The sequence below is a fragment of the Phialemonium atrogriseum genome (genome assembly GCF_030411735.1).
Source record: "Phialemonium atrogriseum strain 8032-3 unplaced genomic scaffold QBC33scaffold_43, whole genome shotgun sequence".
NCBI classification, from domain to species: Eukaryota; Fungi; Ascomycota; class Sordariomycetes; order Cephalothecales; family Cephalothecaceae; genus Phialemonium; species Phialemonium atrogriseum.
In genome coordinates, this window is record NW_026848180.1 from 75,115 (window position 1) to 96,879 (window position 21,765).

General features: G+C 53.5%; 10 protein-coding genes across 10 annotated transcripts; 7 read left to right on the plus strand and 3 right to left on the minus strand.

Annotated features, from left to right (window-relative positions):
* Positions 1–124: 124 nt before the first annotated feature.
* On the minus strand, positions 125–1,921 carry QBC33DRAFT_552239 (FAD/NAD(P)-binding domain-containing protein). The gene is made up of 2 exons (XM_060429284.1): positions 1,288–1,921; positions 125–1,227 (listed from the first exon to the last, which is right to left on the minus strand). The coding sequence occupies exons 1-2, from the start codon at positions 1,539–1,541 to the stop codon at positions 183–185; spliced, it is 1,299 nt and encodes a 432-aa protein (XP_060278514.1). The 5' UTR covers positions 1,542–1,921; the 3' UTR covers positions 125–182.
* Positions 1,922–2,378: 457 nt separating this feature from the next.
* QBC33DRAFT_552243 (uncharacterized protein) lies at positions 2,379–3,704 on the plus strand. Its single transcript, XM_060429285.1, has 4 exons — positions 2,379–2,500; positions 2,569–2,860; positions 2,924–3,032; positions 3,110–3,704. The coding sequence occupies exons 1-4, from the start codon at positions 2,433–2,435 to the stop codon at positions 3,421–3,423; spliced, it is 783 nt and encodes a 260-aa protein (XP_060278515.1). The 5' UTR covers positions 2,379–2,432; the 3' UTR covers positions 3,424–3,704.
* Positions 3,705–3,710: 6 nt separating this feature from the next.
* On the plus strand, positions 3,711–4,967 carry QBC33DRAFT_552247 (uncharacterized protein). Its single transcript, XM_060429286.1, has 3 exons — positions 3,711–4,040; positions 4,120–4,569; positions 4,642–4,967. The coding sequence occupies exons 1-3, from the start codon at positions 3,800–3,802 to the stop codon at positions 4,875–4,877; spliced, it is 927 nt and encodes a 308-aa protein (XP_060278516.1). The 5' UTR covers positions 3,711–3,799; the 3' UTR covers positions 4,878–4,967.
* Positions 4,968–5,088: 121 nt separating this feature from the next.
* Positions 5,089–7,014, plus strand: QBC33DRAFT_286487 (uncharacterized protein). Its single transcript, XM_060423292.1, has 5 exons — positions 5,089–5,231; positions 5,313–5,975; positions 6,068–6,164; positions 6,237–6,819; positions 6,882–7,014. The coding sequence occupies exons 1-5, from the start codon at positions 5,119–5,121 to the stop codon at positions 6,938–6,940; spliced, it is 1,515 nt and encodes a 504-aa protein (XP_060278517.1). The 5' UTR covers positions 5,089–5,118; the 3' UTR covers positions 6,941–7,014.
* On the minus strand, positions 6,740–8,384 carry QBC33DRAFT_552252 (putative short-chain dehydrogenases/reductase). Its single transcript, XM_060429287.1, has 6 exons — positions 8,062–8,384; positions 7,755–7,996; positions 7,487–7,687; positions 7,344–7,408; positions 6,883–7,269; positions 6,740–6,820 (listed from the first exon to the last, which is right to left on the minus strand). The coding sequence occupies exons 1-5, from the start codon at positions 8,239–8,241 to the stop codon at positions 7,088–7,090; spliced, it is 870 nt and encodes a 289-aa protein (XP_060278518.1). The 5' UTR covers positions 8,242–8,384; the 3' UTR covers positions 6,740–6,820; positions 6,883–7,087.
* An 881-nt stretch (positions 8,385–9,265) lies between these two features.
* QBC33DRAFT_574309 (aspartic peptidase domain-containing protein) lies at positions 9,266–10,089 on the plus strand (the record flags this gene model as incomplete). Its single annotated transcript, XM_060430748.1, has 4 exons — positions 9,266–9,320; positions 9,396–9,455; positions 9,511–9,827; positions 9,876–10,089. 4 exons carry the CDS (start codon positions 9,266–9,268, stop codon positions 10,074–10,076), a joined length of 633 nt encoding a protein of 210 aa, XP_060278519.1. The 3' UTR covers positions 10,077–10,089.
* A 1,593-nt stretch (positions 10,090–11,682) lies between these two features.
* Positions 11,683–12,669, plus strand: QBC33DRAFT_552257 (uncharacterized protein). Its single transcript, XM_060429288.1, has 2 exons — positions 11,683–11,914; positions 11,994–12,669. The coding sequence occupies exons 1-2, from the start codon at positions 11,810–11,812 to the stop codon at positions 12,285–12,287; spliced, it is 399 nt and encodes a 132-aa protein (XP_060278520.1). The 5' UTR covers positions 11,683–11,809; the 3' UTR covers positions 12,288–12,669.
* On the minus strand, positions 12,387–14,083 carry QBC33DRAFT_552259 (Glyoxalase/Bleomycin resistance protein/Dihydroxybiphenyl dioxygenase). The gene is made up of 6 exons (XM_060429289.1): positions 13,410–14,083; positions 13,290–13,338; positions 13,122–13,225; positions 12,774–13,018; positions 12,597–12,706; positions 12,387–12,496 (listed from the first exon to the last, which is right to left on the minus strand). Exons 1-6 carry the CDS (start codon positions 13,839–13,841, stop codon positions 12,465–12,467), a joined length of 972 nt encoding a protein of 323 aa, XP_060278521.1. The 5' UTR covers positions 13,842–14,083; the 3' UTR covers positions 12,387–12,464.
* Positions 14,073–16,897, plus strand: QBC33DRAFT_552261 (FAD binding domain-containing protein). Its single transcript, XM_060429290.1, has 5 exons — positions 14,073–14,713; positions 14,775–14,855; positions 14,935–15,080; positions 15,141–15,757; positions 15,915–16,897. The coding sequence occupies exons 1-5, from the start codon at positions 14,497–14,499 to the stop codon at positions 16,795–16,797; spliced, it is 1,944 nt and encodes a 647-aa protein (XP_060278522.1). The 5' UTR covers positions 14,073–14,496; the 3' UTR covers positions 16,798–16,897.
* A 509-nt stretch (positions 16,898–17,406) lies between these two features.
* On the plus strand, positions 17,407–21,686 carry QBC33DRAFT_581825 (specific transcription factor domain-containing protein; the record flags this gene model as incomplete). The annotated part of the gene is made up of 8 exons (XM_060431285.1): positions 17,407–17,947; positions 18,027–18,147; positions 18,216–18,413; positions 18,989–19,034; positions 19,150–19,517; positions 19,612–20,977; positions 21,011–21,191; positions 21,352–21,686. 8 exons carry the CDS (start codon positions 17,407–17,409, stop codon positions 21,684–21,686), a joined length of 3,156 nt encoding a protein of 1,051 aa, XP_060278523.1.
* Between the last annotated feature and the right edge of the window lie 79 nt (positions 21,687–21,765).

Consider the following 21,765-nt stretch of genomic DNA (forward strand, 5'->3'; position numbering starts at 1 on the left):
TGGATGGTTTGGTTGGTTCTCATTAGCATCAGCGTGCTTCGTCAACGCGAAAAGAAAGTAGGGGATACGGCAAGCTGAGTAGCTGCTGGCAATCGGAATTCGTGCGAATCCTTTCTGAAAGGGTGTAGAATGACGAAGTATAATTAACCATCAATGGCGTATCCCGCTCCGGAACCAACTCGTCACAACCTTGCCTGTCCATAAACCCTCTTCTCCTCCGCAACTAGCACACTTGCAAATGTAGCTTCAACGTCATGCTCATGTATCCAGGCCGGATCTTCCCGATTCTTCATCCGTGCTCTCAGCTCCTCGTCCGTTTCGACCTTACTAACACGATCTAGCTTTTTCTTATTTCCTTGATGCACCGTCCTCAGCACGCGGTCAGTATGAGATTTCCTCGTCTTCTCGTACAGATCCAGGGCTCTCGCTATATCTCCCTCTGAAGGCGCCGTAGTTGCGGACGCGGGGAAGACCTCCAGGATTGAAGCCGCAAAGGCCCAGGCATCATCAATCGCCAAGCTCCCGCCCGCCGCAAAGGCTCCTCCGTGCGCATGCGCCGCATCTCCCGCCAGCGTTACGTTCCCGCTACCGAGGACCCAGGAGTCGAGACCGTGACCAGCGGTGTTTGGATAGATCCTGGTGTATGGAACTGCATCGACCACGGCGCGAACTAGAGGGCTCCAGTCCTGATAATATTGTTTCAGCTGGTTGACGTCCCCGTCAGAGTCCCACATCGCATCTTTGTAAGGAGCATCGTGGGCAGACGGGTCACTCTGGGACGACCCGACGACGGTGAATAGGTCTCTGCCTAATTTGGACATGAAGATGCTCCGGTCCGGCCCCCAGATGTGAGTCGCCTCGTCGGGCAGGTCCGGAATGTGGGCGACGTGGGAAATGGGAAACACGGAGCGGAAGGCCACCCAGCCGGTCCAGGTTGGGGCCGAGGTAGAAACAAAGAATCTGCGGACGGCGGAGCTGATCCCGTCTGCCCCGAGAAGGACGTCGGCCGTGGTAGTTGTGCCGTCTGTGAAGGTTATGACCAGCTTCTTGGATGCGGTATCTGAGATGACGGAATGGAAGGCCTTGGAGAGGTGAACTCGAGTATTGTCGACATGTTCAAGGAGGGCCTCTTGGAGGTGAGCACGGTAGAAGCGGGCGGTGAGATGGCGGAAGTCAACGTCGCCGCGATGCGAGTCGGTCGAGACCACCTCGTTCGTTTTGTAGTGACTTGATCTGAGGTTAGTTCGAGCATAAGTTAAGCAAACTTGGATTTTTGTTGAAGCTCACCGATAGATCATGGGGAGCCGTGACTTGTTCCGGAAGGCAATGGACTCGTCAAGAGCATTCTGCACTCCAAGTTTATCCAGAGTCCTCATGCCATTAGGTCCAAGTGCAATGGACGCACCGATCTCTCGTAGTTCAGAAGCTCGCTCATATATCTGGATGTCAATCGAAGGATGATGCTTAAGAGCGATAGCCGTCGTGAGCCCTGCGATCCCCGCCCCAATGATGGCAATACGAAGGCTAATTGTGTCTGCCATGAGTAGGTACCCAGTCTTTTTACACGTATTGATGCCAATGGGATTGGATTGATCGAGGGGTAGAAATACTGCTTCTGGTAATCCCAGTTCGGAGGATTAGTTTGTGAGAGTCGAAATGACGCAAGACAACGCCAAAGTGGCGATGCTTGGAAATATGCGACTTTATGGCCAACCGCTGTTGCCAGGTTATATCGTGGCGGGGAAGCCGTCTTCAGAAGGGAACACAACCGGTATCCGAAGGCCAAACGAATCCCAGTCTATGCATCACACCATTGGTACTGCGCTGATAAATAACAGCCAGAGCCTCTATATTCCGAACTGGGCATCAAGTGCATGGTTTTTTTAAGACGGGGCTCACCATTAGCATTATTAATACATGGCGCTAATTCGGTAATGTTTAATGCCTGAGACTAAGTCACTTTCTACAGCGCAGGGGAGGACGGTGTTTTGACCGTGAGAGAGTGACCAGAGATAATATCACACGTGTGGTTTGGGCCGGGGCCGATGTCTACATTAGGGGCTGATTTATTCAGCCACCTGGCTGGCTGGGAGACAGAGGTGACATTTGCCCTGCTGGCTTTGGTTTCTGTTTGTGAATACTTACCATAGATAGGAGAACCAGGTAATAATTAATTATGGGGGGGAAAGAGAGCAGCTTCGTGGGAAGAGTGGCTCGTGCACTTTGCCTTGACTGTGAAGTGTGAATACTTGCGGTATTTTTGGGCAATGAGGCGTAGGTAGATCTTCGATTTGTTAGGCTATCACGTGCGTTGAGGGACTCACTTCTCCATCAGCTGAACCTGAACCCCGCTCGACGTTATCTTATCTTTCGCTTCTCCTATGCTGAACCTACACGCCGCGACATTCATTAATTGATCAGCCGGCAATACGATGTCGAAGTCTCCATCACCACCAGAGGATGGGTCGCACTCGGCGCGGAGTAAGATGAAGGGTTTCCTGTAAGCGGTCCATTAACCCCACAAGCTTGCGATGGGAACTATGTCTTACTTGATTGATGGCTACCTAGGAAAGAGGGGCTCTCGAGGGGGAAGGACGAACTCCTGAAGGGGAAACTCAAGCTCGAGCATTCGCTTGGACTAGGCCACAAACCCAACGTCATACCTCCTGACGAGGTCGATATCAACGCGGAACACCGCGCCGTCGAGATCGGCTGGCATCCCGTTGCGGGATTGGCAGGTAAATGGTTTGCCGAGAAGACGGGCCTCGGCAGGATGGTCACGGAGAAGATCCACAAGTATCCGGACCCGACACAACACTGGGCTGTGCTTGTGGGTGATTATTGTCACGAGCTCTGGATGGTAGGGACGAATGCGTCTGGCTTAGGTAAACATTACGCATCCCTGGACTTACCAATGACCTAGGACGAGCACCTGGATGTGATCTATATAAACGAGAAGGTCGTCCGGGAGGAGTGGCACACATTCGAAGTCGGCAAGACGAAGTTCAATGACGAGGCGCTCAGGCAAGCCGGTGAGTCGTTTCCCAACGCCGTGGTCGCTGTTGCCACAAGGCCCTCTCTCTAACACCCATTCTCCCCAACCACTCAGGCGAGATGGTCATATACAACATGAGGACAAAGCAACCGGGCTACAACATCATCAGCAACAACTGCCAGAACTTCGCCACGCTGATGCTGGACGCAATACAAGTTGGCGCACACAGGGAGTTCGCAACAAGCTTTGCTGTCTACCAGAGAGCCATCGGAGCTGGCAGCATTACGGACCTCTTCGCCGATAAGGTGGAGGAGGAGGAGGAAGTGGAAAGGCCGCCTGAAGGGTTCCGTCTAAGCGTCGTGCAGTTCGCACAGAAGGTGATGGACCAGCATACGTCAAAGCTGGATAATCACCATTCGCTCTTCTAACGCCTATGACTTGTCACCGACGCTTTCCGGGGCGCAACTGATACCCACCTGGCTTGCGGCACACGAATCGTAATGATACATCGCCGACTGACCCTCATACTGAATGCAACTTGAATTTCTTACTCGAAAATATTAGCTCAATAAGCGTATCTCTACTAAGACTGTAAACCCCGTCGGGCCAAGTCCGGGTCCCGACGATCCTATGCGGACAAATGTCGGGCCAGAACACTGCACTGTCCCATCCTACCCCGCCGGGTAGCTCCCGCAACCCCGCCTTGGAGTTTGAATTGTCAACTCTCCCGTTGCATCACATTGTAACTGGACCAACCAGAACTGCTAAACCAATAAAGTGTGCTGTCTTGGGAACGTCTCGATAATGTCGCATGTTGACAGAGCTGAACGCCTCAAGTCGCGCAAGCCAATCCCGACACCTGTCCCTGCATATCTAGGAAAAGCGGGATCTCCGTTAACGGTAGACAAAGCCTTGTATGCGAGGATCCAGGCCGCTCCGCGGCAGTTGCTTGAAGAATTCACGCTCCCCATCCGATCTGGAAAGGCATGGCGAGCCCCAGCTGGATCAGTGGTGCGAATAAGCACGCCGGAAGGTCCGCAGGTTGGTAAGAAATTATGATAACCCCCACCCCACTTCTTCTTGCCTCCCGAACAACTGGCTGACTGCAAACTACACCAAATAAGGCGACTTGAATATCTGGAACGCGCACAATCCTCGGGAACGCTTCTGGGCAAGCCGCACCAAGCAGCTGCACGCCTCGCACGTCACGACCTACGACCGGCTCTGGTCCTGCCTGCCGTACATGCGGCCAATGGCCACCATCATTGCCGACAGTCTATCGTGGTACGGTGTCGACGAGCACGGCGGCCGCGTGCATGACTTGCTAGGCACACGCTGTGATCCGTACATCAACAGCGTGCTGGCGGGTGAGGAGTATGACTATCATTGCCACTCCAACTTGACGAGAGCCGTCATTCCGTTTGGGCTGTGGGAGTCAGATGTGCACGACGTGATCAACCTGTTCCAGGTCACGGGCTTGGACGCCCAAGGCCGGTATTTCATGAACCCATGCCCAGCGCAGGCCGGGGACTATATCGAGTTTCTTGCGGAACAGGATCTCCTCATGGCCCTGAGTGAGTAGCCCTTCAGCTAAAATTGAAGTTCTATGCTAGGGATCTTGCTGACAGGTTGTCTACTCAAAAAAGGCACTTGCCCCGGTGGCGACCTATCACTTTGGGGATTTGGAGCCGATAGCGAGAAGGAGATGGAAAAGTGCTGCCGGCCACTCAAGGTGGAAGTATTCCAGCTCGAAGACGAAGGCCTGCTTGAGACGAGTGGTTGGAAGCGAGCCAAACCAGCCAACTATGGAGGAAAGCACGGAATGACGGTATGGGAAGGCGAGCCTGAGAAAAAGGCCAACGAAGGTGGTCTTGGTCCTTAGCAGACTATAAGAAAGACGAGACACTGAAAAATTCATGTATACCTAAGGTAGCCAGGACTGAACCAATCAATCGCCTGACGAGTATTGCCCCGATTCCTCTGTCAGCAGCCGCTTCGGGTTTGGTGCAAATAAAGTGGGGCGTGGCAACGGGTAGCAAGTTTTATTGTTACCAATGCCGCACCCCGCACCTTTTCCGCAGGCTTCCGCAACACCTCATTATCCGCCCCCCCCAAACAAAGACATGATGAAGCCACCCGTACAAATCCTCCGCCTGTCGCGCAAAGCATGTCTTTATTGCAAAACTAGCAAGAGACGTTGTGATAGGCTTCTCCCCTCCTGTAGCCTATGCAACCGGCAAGTTCTTCCACCTGTCTGCTTGTGCCACGAGTGGCGTGTGGCATCCGACTAATGGATGCCGCATTGATCGATCATTAGGAGAGGGTTAGATTGCAGCTATCCCGGTGCCCGCAAAGCCGATGTGGATCGACCAGGGGGGAGCCCACCAACCCCCGAGGCTGCCCTTGGGCGTGACTTTCCTGCCGTCTTCTTCCTAGAGCCCGAGCTGTTCCGTGACGCGCAGATCGAAATACCACGACTTACCATACCCGTGGGGAGTAAGGTTACGCAACTCGTTGGGGACCTAGCCAGCATTCGCGCACATGCCCAAGAATACTTTGACAATATCCATACATGGCTACCAATCATCTCGAAAAAGAGATTCTATCAGCACTTGATAAACCCTCTCTCTCAGAAACAGGTCGAGCTGAACCTTCTGGCCTTGGCGATGAGGCTCTGTTCTTGTCGACCAGAAGACGCTGCCAAGGACAATCTGTATGCGACGGCTAAGCAGTTCCACTTCGAAGCTGTATCGGCCGGCCTCTTCTCCATACAGATACTCCAGGGGAGCATCCTCATCGCCCTGTATGAGCTAGGACAGTCCATATATCCCGCAGCATTCCTCTCTATCGGTACATGTGCTCGTTATGGAGTGGCACTAGGCATCGATAAGCTGGAATCAGAAGCCGAAGAACAGGAATTCTCGTGGGTGGAAATAGAGGAGAGACGGAGAGTCTGGTGGTCTATTTTGATATTGGATAGGTATGTATACTTGCTTGCCATCATATAGCAATATCGCTTGCAGACCGCAGGGTCCCAGGTCTCGACATTCTATAACTAACGTGGCATCCCAGGTTCATGGGTCTCAGCGACCCTCACAGGAGCCTGGCAACTCAAGATCCCACTTTCGAGAGCTACCTCCCGGTAGATGACGACGCCTGGGATTCAGGAGTAAGTTTAATGTGTCGTCAGCTCCGCCTTGATTCTGAGTCCCACTGATCTCTTTCCTTTCCTCCTCCCCAGACCTCAAAGCCACAAGATGCCATGAAGATGTCCTCGGCATTCAGCCTAAAACAGGGGCGATTTGCTCGGCTCTCGCAGACGACACTCCTTCTCAGCCAAGCCCTCAGACATGCCGCTTCTCCCGCTACGGACCCCATTCTCTACGACGAAGAATCAGCCCAGCTGCGCCGCACCTTGTTTGCACTAATTCAAGTTTCCCACACCGAGGCACATCTGCGCCAACTCGAGTTCTGCGCACAGTCCGCAGTCACCTACAGCACAATCCTCCTACTCCAGGAGCGCCGCTGGCGGAGAGATAATGGCGATTTCACGCCCTTGTCTGCCGAAATGGTCCAACAGATATCACCCGAGACCACCTCAGTCATAACGGAGCTCACAGAATTGGTCACTCAGCTTCTGGATAACTGCATGAGAGACTCAATCCTCTCTTGCAAGCTGTCCCCTTTCCTCGTCCGAGTCATGTATCAAGCCTGTGCCATATTGACGAGACTCAACAAGGCCACAAATGACCCAGTGCGGACTCAAACTATCAGTCAATTCAAGGAGCTGTTAGGAAGGTTTGATCTCCAATTGAGGTCTGCAGGTATGCTCCAACCTAGTTTTGACTGCATAATTCAAGGATATGTTCTGACTAGTTCAACCTAGGAACCTATTTGTCAATGCTAGAGGCAAAGGAGCTCATGTGGGAGGCAGCTGGTAGATAATCTGCGAGACATGTGGTATAGCCTCTCTTTTCAAGAGGTTCTCAATATTGGACATGCCAAGGAAATTCTGTCCTACAGGATTCATACCGAGAACCTTTCATTACAAAGCCTCTCTCCCTATCAGAAAAGAGCGAGAGTTCATAGAATCTACCAAGGAATCTTGGTCCCATCGAAGTTGTAGAAGAGTCCAGCGTCCTCTAGAGTGGCCTTCCCCAGAACCTTCATACACCCTTCCGCGGATTCCTCTTCCGGGACGCTGCGAAGATCGGGAGCATTTTGAGCGACCCAGTCGGCGATGGAGCTGCCCATATCGGTGTCACCAACCCAGCCTAGAGAAGGTGCAAGTCAGCGTATACTGCCCAAATGTTTCCAACCTTGTCTCGAGCAAGGAACCAAAACTCACCAGGATGAATCAGGACAGCAGTGATGCCCTCGCTCTTGAGCACGGGGCTCCATTTCCGGATGAGCCTGATCCGAGGGTTAGTTAAACGTCAACCACTGTTCAGTTTGCCAAGTTGTTTGCTGATTCATGAGTGGGTGACATACATATTCAGCGCGGCCTTAGCCACAGAGTAGGCGTTGGACAGGTTTACCATGTGGAATCCGATTTCGATGGATCCCAACTGCGAAGTTACGACTAGGATTTTCTTGGCGTTCCCCTTGCGGATAAGCGGAAGGAAACCCCGGATGATGTTGATAGGCGTAGTTGTGTTGAACTCGACCTCCTTTTTCAAGTCATCCAAGTCGCTGCGGCCGATAGTTAGTCAAAGGTCCCGCTCCTCGGGCTGACAATAAAGGATCAATCGATACTCACAGGTTATCGAAGCTGGCCAACGGGTCAGTCGCAATACCGGCGTTGCTGATGAGGTTATCCAGGCCGTCTGGCAGGTGCTTTTCGGCCTCGACCACGGCATTCTTGATGCTGGTGGGATTGGTGACGTCGAGATCAATCAGGACGAGGCGATTCTTGGTGTATTTCGTCGCAAGAGCCTGAAGACCGGCCGAACCAGCTGTATTTCTGGCTGTTGCGATCACTTTGTTGGCTGGGGTTTTAAGCTAGCGATCTGATTAGCCTCAGACGACTCGGATTAATTCATCGTGGGATGCGAGGCAAAGCATACCAGCTCAGTAGCAAAGGCCAACCCGAGGCCCCGGCTGGATCCAGTGATGAGGAAGGACGGCATGGTGATGCTGAGGGTGTTCTGAGTTTCTAGTCTTGCAGTAAAGCTGAAATTATGATCCGCCGCGGTGTTGTTCGAACTGTTGTCCGAGACTTCTAGGAAAGGACAGCTCGAGCTCATATATTTATACCAATGGTGCACAATGCTTTCTCACTCTGATTCATTATTAATTGCAGATGCACGAGATGACCAAGCCTGAACTGAACAACAGTCGACTGACATGGAATTAACAAGGATCTATCTTTAGACTGCGGTGTTGTAGGTGCGGACTCCCAAAGTCCCGAAGTCAGAAGCCGCATATTCCGCAGATTGCCGCCAAATTCCGCATCCCGCACACATTACACATCGCTTGCTGACACAGCTCTCTCCGCCAGCCAGTAATAATCACACCCCAAGTGGATACTAGGGTTATAAGCGACGAATCTCGTCACTTTGCCCCTCCAGGGCCGCGGGTCGCATGTGATTTGTAATTAGAGACCAGCACCAGCGCTACACGGTGGTAAGCAGCCTACATCTGCACTAACCTGCTCTGCCTCTTTGAGGGTGTGAATGTCTTCAAGTGCAACCAAGAGAGCCTAAAACGGCTGTCTAAAGGGTCTGCAAACAACTCCTTGCAATCACAGCATAGCCCTGACTCGGCAGTCTCTTATGGATTTGTCGTTCTCTTGGACTTGCGAGTTTCTATTAATATGGCGTCTTCTTGCCTTGGGATGTTCGTTAATTAGTTCTTGCCAACTTCTCTACGTAACGTCTAACTACTTTCCACGCCTGCCGAAAGAGCTAATTCCATATACCCCTTCCTAGTGTTACTTATTGGAAATCAACTTCTACATTCATAGGCATTAATCAGTAAGAAACGGAGTGCATTACCGCCCACTCCAGATGCGACAACTCTAGACTGTAGGCTCAAGACAATCATTAGCATAATCCGGTAAAATGCGGGCGTGGTAAATTAAAACGTAGGGTTGTAACTATTGACTCCTGTGGCTTCGTGGCACAGCTCTTGTGCCGTAATGACTCCAGGCGACACGGACCCTACGCAATCTTCTAAACGCGATGAATATATATACAACGCCACACTCAGTTCCCCTTTGCGTCTAAGGTATCGACCTAGATAACCTCACAATCCATGTGGACGTTGATAATGGCTAATCTGTCTTGGGTCTCGCTGATTTTGTTTCTGGCGACGACAGCTCTCAGTGGGCCTGGGTATGTGTTGGTACCGGTGGAAGCCCAAGCCCCCCGAGACACTCTATCACTGCGACGATGAGCAGTGTCGGGTACAGGATCGACGGATTTGACGAACTATCAATCCGCTGGATACACTATCAACAGTAAGTAGCTTTCCGCTACGCAGAAGAATAGATTGACGACTGACAACGCGACTAGTTACTCTGGGTAACGCGCCACAGCCTGTCACGGTCCTCCTGGTAACCGGCTTCGAAGACCAATTATGGGTGAATCCTCAGTGCTCCGGGGTAGCCCGACCGGGGTCAAGCGCCAAGCCCAATTACCTGCTACCCGCAGGTGGCGAGTTTGCCGATCCCAAGTACTGCGAACAATTCGGCATCTACAACAAGACCAATTCGAATACCGTCTCTAAGGAATCTGGCGGGACGGGCCAGATCGAATACGGTCTAATCGCTAATATATCTTACAGAGCCTACCGGGATGACCTAACTTGGGCTGGTGCGTGCGATCTAATTGTATTGGTACTTTTGGTGCTGCGTGATTCGCTAACTTAATGCTCGGAGTTGTCCGGCCTCACCGTGCGCCATGTGAACTTTGGCGTCGCCGAGGAGTCCAGTGGCGTTGCCATTGGCGTTATGGACGTGGGCCTTTCAGCCGATGGATACAATGCCACCCGCATCCCCGGCTACCAGTCGATCATCGGCGACATGGCGAGTCAGGGGCTGACCAACAGTCGGGCGTTCAGTCTCAGCTTAAGAGACTAGGACGGCCCCACAGGTGCTTACCAAAGAACCTACCTTCGCCGTTATAGGGGAGAGCTTGAGGACTGCCTGATCTGCAGGATCCCTAGTTTTCGGCGGCGTAGACAAAGGCAGGTACACCGTACACAGGACCACTTGTCAAGTTCCCCGTCGAAATGGTGACATTCCCATCACAAGCGGGCAGGAGACTGTCCCCCATGACAAAGTAAGGCCCGACTACGGAACCTTTGGGTTTCAAGTACTGAAAAGTTGATTCTAGCTACTTCGTCAAATCGAGTTCGCTGGGGCTCACGCCGCCGGGCTCCGACTCCCAGTCCAAGAGCTACGCCCTCCCCGAAGGGTCCTACACAGCCAGTCTCGATAGCGGCACCTCCCACATTTACACGCCCTAAGGCGTGGCTAGCCAGATCTGTGCTGACCTCGGCGGCAAGAACAACAGCATTCGGTGTGCGGTGGATTATGGTCTGCGGAAGCGGAGTGGCGGCCTTACCTTTGGTTTTAGCGGCTGAACATCACGGTGCCATATCAGGATATCATCACCCGCAAACCGCTGGGGACCAAACAAACTGTAGCCTCGCCGTGGAAGATGGGCGCTATGCGACTAACCCGCCCTCTTATGTACTGGGAAGTGAGTTATAGTTCTATGGTTCTGAACAGAGCGGGTAGTCGCTAACCGTGTGTATCCGCTGGTAGCCCCCTTTTTACGATCTGCCTACGGTGAGTAACCTGAAATATATCTTTGGGGATCTGGTAGAGCTAATGGAGCTTATTTGTTTATTTGAACAGCCGTGTTCGAATTGCACAACGAAAACATCCATCTGGCACAATCGGCCAACTGCACATCCAACGTCATAGCCATCGGCAAGGGGACCGACTCGGTACCGGGAGATAGGGGGGATTGCTGCTCATCCTCATCGTCGGCGCTGGCTGGCTTCGTGAATTTGGGCCTTGTAACTGTTCTTGCGAGTGTTGGGACTGCTATGCTGATTTAAATGCAGCTGTCTATGGGAACTGAGATTAGTAGTAATGTTTGGTACTACTAATTGCGTCTTGGATGAGCCTCATTCTACAACCCCGAAGGCGTATATTTAAAACTTTAAGAAGACTTTTCCGTGGGGATCAAGGCTATCTCTTACGTGAGTCTCCCATAAAGGAGGATGGAGGAGACCAAAGACAAAAAGGGGTTGGATGTTGGGACCACTTTGATCGGTATTCCACGTGATGGCAACATCGACATGCTCCTCTGCTCGGGTATCTTCGTCGTAGTGGGCACTTCGGAGAAATACCCACACAAAGCCTCCATCGCATGTCCTCGTCCCCAAATCCCCAATATCTTACATTGCCCAACGTAGGACAGGATCGTTCAGCTCTGCACGTCAACGCCTCTCCATTCTATCTCGTGGGATACTTTACATACCGACACATCAAGCGAAGGATTATGGTGGACACTATTCGTTTCCAGGAGCATGACTCTGGAAAGTGAGGCTGAAATTCTCTGCCTTAATTCCAGGACAGCATCGACCTAACCGAAGTCAGCGAGCTTACGCGGCACGTGGCTGTGCATGGAGGGGCACCTACTTAACCTAGGTACCTTAACTTGACGCCTCACTGTCTTTCTCTCGAAGACTTAAAATTATCCCAAGAATTGAATCAATGCAATAATTTCGAACGTCTTTGGAATCCAACCCAATACTTGTCTTTCTGGTTCAAGTTGGGCTATCTGTTACGCAACAACCATGGGCAACAACACCGCAGCTCCGTTCGAGTCGGCACCATCGTATGACGACCTCTTCGCCGACCACCCAGTCAATGGGCAGCCACCTTCAGGCTCATCAGAAGCAGTGAGCCGTCTTCTCCATTTCACCCCATCCACATACACCTACTGTGCCCCAAATACTAAACCCCCCGACCTCTAATTAGTACACCCGCGTCCCCCAAGAAGACAACCAAGAAGCGCGACACCATGATCGACATTCTCCAAACGAAATCGATCTCGAGGCCAGCGCATCCGCAGACACGCCCCTCAGGACATTATCGGGGGGTTCCAAGCCGCACGTCCACTGCGACGCCTGCGACAAGATCGCCGCGCGGCGGGAAAATAGGGGCAAGGAAATGCATTGCTGCAGCATGGTGGCCGCGACTTTCATCGTGGCGTTTGTGTGTCTGACGATTATGGGGAGCGTGATTGCGGGGAAGAAGTATCATCATGATTGATCGTCTTGGGGATGGGCGTGGGAGTTGAGACGCTGAGGGGATTGGGTCCTTGCTTTTGCGAGGAGGAGATGGGTATTATTTCCAAATAGCTAATTATGTCTCGGTTCTAAGTTCTCCCCTATTTATCTCCTGCTCGGTTCGTAACTAGCATGCGCCCCAAAGGAAAATCTAGTCTTATTATTGTAGGAAAGTCGGAGGCAAGTCCGGACCTGTAGGCAAAGACAATTGTTAGCTAACGCATCTCGTGCCCGGGAGTTTATGCCTCCGCTGGTTTAAAACCGGAGGGAGCGAATAATGATGAACACATACCCCAGATGTGCAGGTTGTTCGGGGAGGCCTTAGATATGTTCGTAGGGTAGCTCGAATTCACCAGATCACCGTCGACGTAATGCTCCAGGATGAAGCGTGAAGGGTCGAACCTGCGTACGTGGTAAGCTACTTTACGCTTCAATCAATAGACGGGCTGTGGGTCATTCTCTTGCGTACCAGTAGTCAAAAATCTGACTGCCCATAATGTGTCTCCCGACTCCCCAGCAGTTCTCGTAGCCCTTCTCCCGTAGCCAATCGTGGCCCAGGAGCTGGGTGTCGAAGTCAACTGTCTCAAATGAGGAGTGGTGAACGTGACATTTGGGGCCCTGGAAAAAGAAGAAGCAGTGGTGATCCACCATTTCGGAGCCCCGGTCAAGATGCAGGAAGGTGGTGACGTCTTGCCCATTGTCATCGTGGACCAGCTAATAACAAGGATATTGAATCAGTATCCTCCACGAAACTTTGGAAGAGAATCGGACGAAAGGGGAGAAGGGGGCCGAGGGCCGAGGGGATACAATCACTTACATCGCTGGCGACAAGGTTGAATCGTGACGTGTAGAAGCTGTACGCCTTGGCAAAGTCTGTCACACACATGCCAAAATGCCCCAGTTTGTGTACCGGGGCAGGACCTAATGGTAACATTTCTCAGCGTCATCACTTCCTTTTCTGGCCGGCCGAGACGGTGATTCAAACCTTTCTCGAACCTCTGGAACTGGTTTGCTGCTCGCAGCTTCTCGGTAGGCTGTGTGAAAGCGGATCAGTAAGTAATAATAATCAAGTTTTATTCTCCTCGCACTTAGTGGTCCTACGTACATAGTTGACCTTCTGCCGCGCCGACCCAGTCTCGGCGCCCTCGGTGAGCCTCTGGCCGTAGACAAGATGGAATGGGAATCCATCGACCGGATCGAAAAATGTCACCCGCAGGCCGCCGCCAGGTTCATCGAGCATCTCATGAACTTCGGTCGCGTTGTGTAGAGTTTTGGCTGCGTACTCGAGATCGTCCTTGGACTCGACGACGAAGGCGGCGCCGCCAAACTCGTCCGTACTTCCCTCGGAGGCACAGTAGACGAAGGGTTCGGGTCCAGTACCGCCGTAGTAGGTTTTGTTCCCGACCCTCTTCAGCTCTTGCAAGCCGAAATCTTGCAAAAACTGGTGCGCCTTGGCAATGCCCTTGTGTGTGTAGTACACATGAGCAATTCGCACAAGGTTGATCTTGCGTAGTCCTGCGTCGCTCGCCGAAGTCATGGCGTCTGAATTTTAATCTGTGCGAGGAAAAGTATTGTGCTAGAGAGTCATCGGTCAAGCTACCTTGCTATTCACTGACTACAGTAGGCAATCCATACCCTGGCTCCATATATAAGAAAGCCGACAGACATGTGGGAAATGCGGGGGCAGGGAGAGGGAGAAAGAGAAAGCCCGAAATCTTTCCTTCTCTTCCGAGGCGTGAGACTCGAATTTCAAGCCCAGGCCGAGTAGGGAAAGGTAACAGTTGCCAACCACATACATCATTGCCAACTAATTACGGAATACATGATGTGGTGCAGACACTTGCGGGGCAAAGTATTCCAAACCCCTGGCCGGACCAACTTCGGTGTATCTTCGCACGCGCGGCTTCGGCATCATCACCCCCAGAAATTGGCCGGACTAAGACGGGCCGCACCGGAGCGCGCGCGGGGAATGACCAAACAACAAGAACGCCAGGATGAGCGACAGCTAGCAAGAGTGGCAGTGGCAGTGGCAATGCCGGCAGTTGTTCGCGGTCTCTGGGTGATTTCCGACCACGTATTTATTACACCATCTTCTCGGCTGCATATACCGCCGCGACCTTCTAGCTTCGCTTGAGTCTGTTCGCGCATTCTAGGAGACTCAACGAGATCTTGGGAATCCCCCTTCCCCCACCATGTCCATGCACAACGGCGCGGTATACGGCGTGAAGGGAGCCGATGGCAGTGGTGTTCATAGCACCACGCCTTTGAACGCCAGTCAACCCTACCCAACAACAAGCGAAAGGACGCCCAAGGAAAGCAACCATGATCATTGTGGCGTTGAGACCGACTTCTTGATCGTCGGGTGTGGTCCGGCGGGAGCTTCGCTGGCATGCTTCCTTGGCTCATATGGTAAGTCTTCTTGGCAGTCCCTCTCTTTTATGGCTAGTTGGCTCACTATGTGGCGACATAGGGCTGGAGGGGATCATGATCGGCGCAGCACGAGGCACGGCCGACACGCCGCGGGCGCATATCATGAATATGGCTGCACTAGGTCGGTGGTCCGTTCCGGCTCTCTTTATGTGCAGGTGGCAAGGATGCTTCTAATTACTAACCATACATTCTTCTTGCAGAATGTCTGAGAGACATTGGACTGCAACGAGATATCGACCAGGTATCCTCAAAGGGGAACTGCATGATCCATACAAGGTGGTGTCACAGCATGGCCGGCGAGGAATATGCGCGCATCTACTCTTGGGGCAACGACCCTAAACGGAAAGTAATTGATTAAGCTGGCAAAGGACAGCAACGACTGATTACATGCTCACATGCATGGCAGGGCGACTACGAAACAGCGAGCCCCTGCAAGCCGGCTGATCTTCCACAAACTCTCCTCGAACCGGTCCTCATCCGCAGAGCTACGCAGGCAGGGTTCCAAGTGCGCTTCAGCACGGCTCTGCTGTCCTTCACCGAGGACACAGGGACTAAACTAATCACGGCGACAGTACATGACAGGCTATCGAAGCTCGAGTACAAGATCCGCACCAAGTATCTCTTTGGTGCTGATGGGGCGCAGAGCCAGGTGGTGAAGGAGCTTAATCTACCGCTCATCCGGAAACCCGGACAGGGACTCGCCATCAACGTGCTCGTCAAGGCCGACCTGTCCCACCTGGTCGACTCGCGCAAGGGAAACCTGCACTGGGTTATGCAGCCGGATTGCGAGCACCCAGAGTTCGGCTGGATGTCCATCGTCCGGATGGTGAAGCCCTGGAACGAGTGGATGTTCATCCTCTTCCCCAACCGCGACTGCGACCCCAAGATCCAGGCCACGCACGACGAGTATCTGCAGCGCGTGCGCGAATTCATTGGCGATGACACGCCGGCCGAGATCCTGAATGTCTCCAAGTGGTTTGTTAACGAGATCGTTGCCGAGACGTATTCAAGCGGCAACAACATGTAAGCCGCACTGCCCCTCCTTTACTCTTGCTTTCATGCACTGTCACTCAGCGTCACACGCCCCAACTTAAGGCCTCGGGCTCTCCACAGAGGCGTCGCCTGTTCCATTTTCTGACAGACAGACTGGCTGACTGACTGACCGACTGTCATTCCCTAGTTTCTGCCTCGGAGATGCAGTCCATCGCCACCCTCCGATGAACGGTCTAGGATCCAATACCTGCATCCAGGACGCGTTCAACCTGGCATGGAAAGTGGCCTACGTGCATCGCGGTCTAGCACCCTCTTCGCTGCTCGAAACCTACAGCATGGAGCGCCAGCCCGTCGGCGAAAGCATAGTCACGCAGGCCAACCAAGCCTTCCGCGACCACCTCCGCGCCTGGGATGCGTTGGGCATGCTGGGGGCCGACGTTTCGGAGCGGCGCCGGATGCATGGCGAGCTGTCGGAGGCTAGTCCCCAAGGGAAGAAGCGACGGGACGCTCTTCGGGAAGCCATCCAGGGCACGGCGCACGAATTCCACGGCCTCGGCATTGAGATGGGCCAGCACTATTGCGGTGCGGCAATCTACGCCGCCGACGAGCAAGAGCCGTTCGTCCCGCCGGGGCGCGCTGCCGAGGACCCGGTCCTCTACCACGAGCCCAACACATATCCGGGCTCCCGTCTGCCTCACGTGTGGCTCAACAGGGCCGTCCCGACCACGCCGACCTCGACCATTGACATCGCAGGTCATGGCAATTTCGTGCTCTTTACCGGCATCGGCGGCGAGGCATGGAAGGCGGCGGCTAACACGGTCTCGGCCGACATGGGGTTGCCGCTGGAAGCGCACTCGATCGGCTTCCGCCAGGACTGGGAAGACTTGTACTTCGACTGGGAGCGGGTGCGGGGCGTCGGCGAGTCGGGCGCCGTCCTTGTGCGGCCAGACCGGTTCGTTGCATGGCGCATCGGCGAGGTGCTCTCTACCCCTGACGCTTGCACCGCCCGGCTAGACCTGGTCATGCGCTCCGTTCTGGGTTATCGCAAGCAGCCACAAGCGAAACAATGATGTTAGGGTTGGGGATCGGAAAGATTGTTCAGAGTGGGAAGCCTCTTGGGTTATGCTATCAACGATGCGATTGCTTTTGAGTTCTCCACCTCACCATGCGAGTAAGCCTCGACCAGCTCTAAAAAGGGGGGGTGGGGGGAAGCGGTGCGGTCTGCTCGATCATGGTGAGATAGGCTAAAACGAAAACCACTGAGCTGGGTTTGTAATTACTGTACTATACAAATCGATCTAATTTCGGCAGTATTCGGCTTGTGGTACGGAATAACTTCGCAATGTTCTCCTAAACTAGCGTATGATGCATTACGCTAGGCACTTGATAATCACGAGGCAAGTCGTTTAGCGTAACAATCTTGCAGCTTACTTGCCGGCGAAATGGGAGAGAAGAATGCGGGTGGGGGTTGATGTCGGTAGGTAGAATGCCCTGATTCCCCGCCTTATTCCCCCACATTTCTCCGTAAATAAAATTGAGGTATCTCACCCAGCAACATAGGCTTGACAGGTGGATTTACTTATAAATAACAACTCGCATCGTGTAACCATATACTTCCCCTAAACAGGTCCAGTCCTGTTAATCATTTTCTCGTTTTCCTCCCGAAGAATCGAAGAACCATGTCGCCAAACTGGACACATCTCGTGCGTTTCTTGGCCGAGGAAGATGGTCAGATCCATCTGGGGCAGGTGGACGCAAAGAAATGGCCAGATGTTGGCCTTGCACTCCACGAGGGCAGCAAGATTACAGCCAAGCTGGTCGAGGGCAGCGTCTTCGATGGTGTGGTGACGGACAAGACTATGACCATTACGCAGCTTCTTGCCCCCTTGCGGATAGATGAGGTGCCAATCATCCGCTGCCTGGGACTCAACTACCGCGATCACGCAAAGGAAGCCAACATGCCCATTCCCGATGTCCCCGTTCTCTTTATAAAGCCTCGAACGGCCCTGAATGGCCCAGCCCCGGCGAAGATCAACATCCCCAAATTTGCTCAGGACGGGTCTAGCGACTACGAGGCAGAGCTATCGTTCGTCATCTCCAAGACTGGGCGAGACATCCCCAAAGAGAAGGCGTTGGAGTACGTGCTGGGATATACGTGCAGCAACGACGTCAGCGCGCGCACGCAGCAGTTCAAGAACAGCCAGTGGTGCTTCTCAAAAGGTAATTATTTTGGCTTTTGACTCTAGCTTCGATTCCCGCAATTTGACATGTTCCCGACTCACCATCTCTCACTACCTAGGACTCGACGGCTCTTGTCCGATCGGCCCAGTTCTGGTTGCGCCATCGGCTCTCAAAGACCCCCACAAGCTTCGGATCAGGGCCATTCTGAATGGCAAGACGGTGCAAGACTCCAATACTAGGTGAGAAACAAACACACCAACCTGCCATCCCTCACACTAGACTAGCTGACAAACCGAAACCAACATAGCGAGATGATCTTCGACATCGCGGAAACCATCTCGTTCCTCTCGCAAGGTACGACGCTGGAGCGCGGAACCATCATCATGACGGGCACTGGGCCGGGGATTGGGGCGATGCGCAATCCAAAGATCGCGCTGCAGGCGCAAGACGACATGAGGGTGGAAATCGAGCAGATCGGCACACTGATCAACACTGTCTACTTTGAGTAGACATGCCTGTAACTTGCGGGTGGAAGGACTTTGTTCCATCGGTAATCCAATAAGTACCATTGGCGGTCGAATTTCGGGGCAACTCTCTTCCTCGTCTCCTCTCCTCCAGATCTATGGGGAGCCAATCATGCTGTTGCCCACTTGCCCAGTGATGGGGGACAATCGAGTTCCCCCGCTTTCCCCCACTTCCCCCCACATTACAGGGCAGTTCTGGCCAAACCAAACCTCGCCCTTCTTTCCCCGCCTCGTTGCTCGAATTATTCCTTGCTTTTTACCTTTCTAGTATACAGCGATTCTCTTCTATTGCGTGTATACATGTAACTACCAAAGAGGACGAGAATGCGGTCTGGGGTTGTATGCGAACAAGGACCCATGCAGGGCAAATCTGCCATCGCTTGCCATTCATGTCGTCGGTGCGTTTTCTCTCACTGTGGGGTGTAATTATTCGCCAATTTCTAACGGATGCTGGTCGACGGTGCAAAGGCGAAAAGTGAAATGGTGAGTGTGTAGCGATGACGGAACGGCAAAACTCTCCCTGATGGCCATGCCCAGTGTTGATAGCATTCCCCAGCGATCGCGAGTTCCCTCGATGTCGCGTCTGCGAGCAAACGGCCCAAGTCTGTGACTATCCCCAACGGGCGATAAAGCCAGGGCCAAAGATTGGCAAGCTCTCTCCACGGGCAAGAATTGGCGAGGAGAAGGAATACTGACAGCAAATCAGGATCCACGCAGCGGCAGAAGAAGTGTTACCGAAGGCATCAATTGCCAAAGACGGACCAGCAAGACAACCGCTCTAGCTTCCTGGACGATGGTGGTGCAGGACACTACTCAGATGGGGCCGGAAGCGACGGCGAAGACATATCATCCCTTTCATGTCGAAAAAGACAAGACAGGAGCGAATGGAGCCAGGATCGCCGGAATTCTCGACTCAACATTAGCGATCTCTCCTTTATTCTCCACCCGGCTCATGAAGCCTCGTCACCGGATAAGGAGCCGCCTTCAGGGTTGAGAAGGGATGGCGGTCCGGTTCGGGAAAACCAATCTCTCATCCAGCAGGCCTGCTACACGATCGGCCTATCTCATACCACCTTAGAACATATGTAGGTCATCTTAGCCCAAAGAGTCCCCGTTGCGTGGCGTAACCGTCTGGTTGTCACCTGGACTGACTGACTGCTAAACTGCTTGTCACGACAGGGTCCGTATCTACTTCAAGAACATGGTTGCCATTAGCCTGTTCCACGAACCGTCTTTTCCTCAGAAGCTGCGCAGCATAGACTCCCCAGTGCAGATCTCCGCACTGCTGGCAGCTCTCGTTGGATTCGCTGCCCGATTCTATCCTTCGGAAACGGACCTCGTGGCGGCGGAGGGGGACCATGTCGCCGACCCAGAGCATTTTCAGGCAATGGCTTTGAAGCTTATCGACGAGGCACTCGCATGCTGTGGCGACGAGGCACCACCCATGTGCGTCGTCCAGGCACTCATTGTGGCAACACACTGTCAGCTCACCCGAGGAGTGCACGGGAGGGCGTGGAGGTCGCTCGGCATGTGCGTGCGCTTAGCATACGAGCTAAATCTGCACTTGGTGGACGCCCGAGGGGCGGTTCAGGCCACTACTCGGGAAGATTCGCGCAAGTGGCGCGACGAGGAGGAGAAGCGGCGAGCGTGGTGGGCTATCTGGGAGATGGATGTCTTCGCCAGCACCGTCCGGCGCACCCCAACCGCTGTGGACTGGGCCCAGATGGAGATCCTGCTGCCCGCGGACGACGCCGACTGGTTCCACGACCGCCCGGCACGGAGCTCATTCATGGAGCGGGACCCGGTCAGGCGGTGGAAGGTCCTCCAGGACTCGGGGAACGGGTCGCCTTGGGCTTGGTTTCTGGTCATCAACTCGCTGATGAAAGACGCGCAGGTCATTTCGAGCCCCCGTGGCGTGCCGTCCCAGTCGGACCAAAAGTCTCGGCAGCAGTACAATCGCCGCAAGGGCAATTCTTCCCATCTCATCGGTCCAGTCGAAGAAGCGCGTCAGAAGCTGGAGATTCTCGCCAACGCAGTGCAGTGCTTTGTGCTTGCGCTGCCTGCGCACCTTGAGTATCGCAACCAATACCTGAGCTTCGACGGCGCTGTAGCCGCCCCCGGCCGGATAGAATCGCTGCAACATCTCCATAGCGGCATCCACAACATCTTCATGATGACCCAGCTCGCCAGGCTCATGATCTACCGGTACCATCTATTTGGCGCCCATGCCCACTCCCCTCAGTCCGGCGGCCTGACAGGACTGTCCAACAGCCCAGACGATGCTGTGGGACAAAGTTTGCCTGGATTTAACGACCTAGGCAACTCGTCAGTGCGACAATACTTTGAAGCTGCAGACAACATCCTGATGATTGTCAGTCGCAGCTGCGAGGACCACATCCGGTACATCAATCCTTTCCTACCGAGCACTATCTGGCTGGCAGCCGCTGTGCAGCTGGTCCGGAAATACGTCAAACCTCCAGCCAGCGATCCCGGCCTCACCCAGTCACGATTTGACGTCCTGTATTTGACCTACAAGCGATGCGCAGTGTTTTGGGAAGCGAAGACGGCGATGGGCCAGAACTTGGAGATGCTGGAGATGCAACTCCAAGCTCACTATCACCAGCACCCTGAGCAAGGCGAACACGTTCACCCGCCGCCCGAGACCATTGGGGTTCCCCCAGGCCAAAATGCTAGGACGTACCCGGGCCGGAATCTCCCCAGATCCACCTCCAACGGCCGAACAGGTGGACTGCTTGACTGTAAGACCGGGTCCTCTCTCACACTACGTCGAAAACACATTCGCAACTGACAATTCCTTCGCAGTGGTCCCGGATCAGTCTAACAGGACCCGACCCAGCCACGACCACCACGACGGGAGCAGGTACGTTCGATACTTGCCGGGAACTCCTCCAAACCAAGCAACCACCCAATGGGCACAGACAAGCAGAAACCAGTATCCCGAGACGCAGTATCAGTCATTGAATCTGTCACACAGCGAGCTAGGGACGGCGGCTGCAGCCAACAACGCGGCCCTTGATTTTATGCGGTTGCCAGCACGCGCAGAAAGGAACTACGTACTTGAATCAGATTCCATCTCCACAACACTCTCACCCACAATGATCTCGCCACTTGACGACTCTTCTGCTTCTCTCGCAGCACATATAGGGGATATTCAGCCACACCATATAGATTGGCACAATATGGACCTCCCGGTTGACATCCAAGCCCTGTTATCTGGAATGTCAACTTACTAGCAAACCTGCTCAATGTACTTTATTTGCTTCCTGTTATACTATTAGCCTTCATACGGCACTTGGAAAGTAAATTTAATCC

Bases quoted from the DNA above. Each gene is read 5' to 3' on its own strand.
- QBC33DRAFT_552252 (XM_060429287.1), bottom strand. From the start codon at position 8,241: ATGAGCTCGAGCTGTCCTTTCCTAGAAGTCTCGGACAACAGTTCGAAC. The intron at 7,997-8,061 runs GTATGCTTTGCC...TCAGATCGCTAG, and splicing joins TGGCCTTTGCTACTGAGCTG to CTTAAAACCCCAGCCAACAA. The intron at 7,688-7,754 runs GTGAGTATCGAT...TATCGGCCGCAG, and splicing joins TTGGCCAGCTTCGATAACCT to CGACTTGGATGACTTGAAAA.
- QBC33DRAFT_286487 (XM_060423292.1), top strand. From the start codon at position 5,119: ATGATGAAGCCACCCGTACAAATCCTCCGCCTGTCGCGCAAAGCATGT. The intron at 5,976-6,067 runs GTATGTATACTT...GTGGCATCCCAG, and splicing joins TCTATTTTGATATTGGATAG to GTTCATGGGTCTCAGCGACC. The intron at 6,165-6,236 runs GTAAGTTTAATG...CCTCCTCCCCAG, and splicing joins ACGACGCCTGGGATTCAGGA to ACCTCAAAGCCACAAGATGC.
- QBC33DRAFT_552257 (XM_060429288.1), top strand. From the start codon at position 11,810: ATGGGCAACAACACCGCAGCTCCGTTCGAGTCGGCACCATCGTATGAC. The intron at 11,915-11,993 runs GTGAGCCGTCTT...ACCTCTAATTAG, and splicing joins CTTCAGGCTCATCAGAAGCA to TACACCCGCGTCCCCCAAGA.
- QBC33DRAFT_552243 (XM_060429285.1), top strand. From the start codon at position 2,433: ATGTCGAAGTCTCCATCACCACCAGAGGATGGGTCGCACTCGGCGCGG. The intron at 2,861-2,923 runs GTAGGGACGAAT...CCAATGACCTAG, and splicing joins ATTGTCACGAGCTCTGGATG to GACGAGCACCTGGATGTGAT. The intron at 3,033-3,109 runs GTGAGTCGTTTC...CCAACCACTCAG, and splicing joins CGAGGCGCTCAGGCAAGCCG to GCGAGATGGTCATATACAAC.
- QBC33DRAFT_552239 (XM_060429284.1), bottom strand. From the start codon at position 1,541: ATGGCAGACACAATTAGCCTTCGTATTGCCATCATTGGGGCGGGGATC. The intron at 1,228-1,287 runs GTGAGCTTCAAC...CCTCAGATCAAG, and splicing joins CGGCTCCCCATGATCTATCG to TCACTACAAAACGAACGAGG.
- QBC33DRAFT_552261 (XM_060429290.1), top strand. From the start codon at position 14,497: ATGTCCATGCACAACGGCGCGGTATACGGCGTGAAGGGAGCCGATGGC. The intron at 14,856-14,934 runs GTCGGTGGTCCG...TTCTTCTTGCAG, and splicing joins CATGAATATGGCTGCACTAG to AATGTCTGAGAGACATTGGA. The intron at 15,081-15,140 runs GTAATTGATTAA...CATGCATGGCAG, and splicing joins GCAACGACCCTAAACGGAAA to GGCGACTACGAAACAGCGAG.
- QBC33DRAFT_552247 (XM_060429286.1), top strand. From the start codon at position 3,800: ATGTCGCATGTTGACAGAGCTGAACGCCTCAAGTCGCGCAAGCCAATC. The intron at 4,041-4,119 runs GTAAGAAATTAT...ACACCAAATAAG, and splicing joins GCCGGAAGGTCCGCAGGTTG to GCGACTTGAATATCTGGAAC. The intron at 4,570-4,641 runs GTGAGTAGCCCT...TACTCAAAAAAG, and splicing joins GGATCTCCTCATGGCCCTGA to GCACTTGCCCCGGTGGCGAC.
- QBC33DRAFT_552259 (XM_060429289.1), bottom strand. From the start codon at position 13,841: ATGACTTCGGCGAGCGACGCAGGACTACGCAAGATCAACCTTGTGCGA. The intron at 13,019-13,121 runs GTAAGTGATTGT...CCTTGTTATTAG, and splicing joins TCAACCTTGTCGCCAGCGAT to CTGGTCCACGATGACAATGG. The intron at 12,497-12,596 runs GTATGTGTTCAT...CTTTGCCTACAG, and splicing joins GAACAACCTGCACATCTGGG to GTCCGGACTTGCCTCCGACT.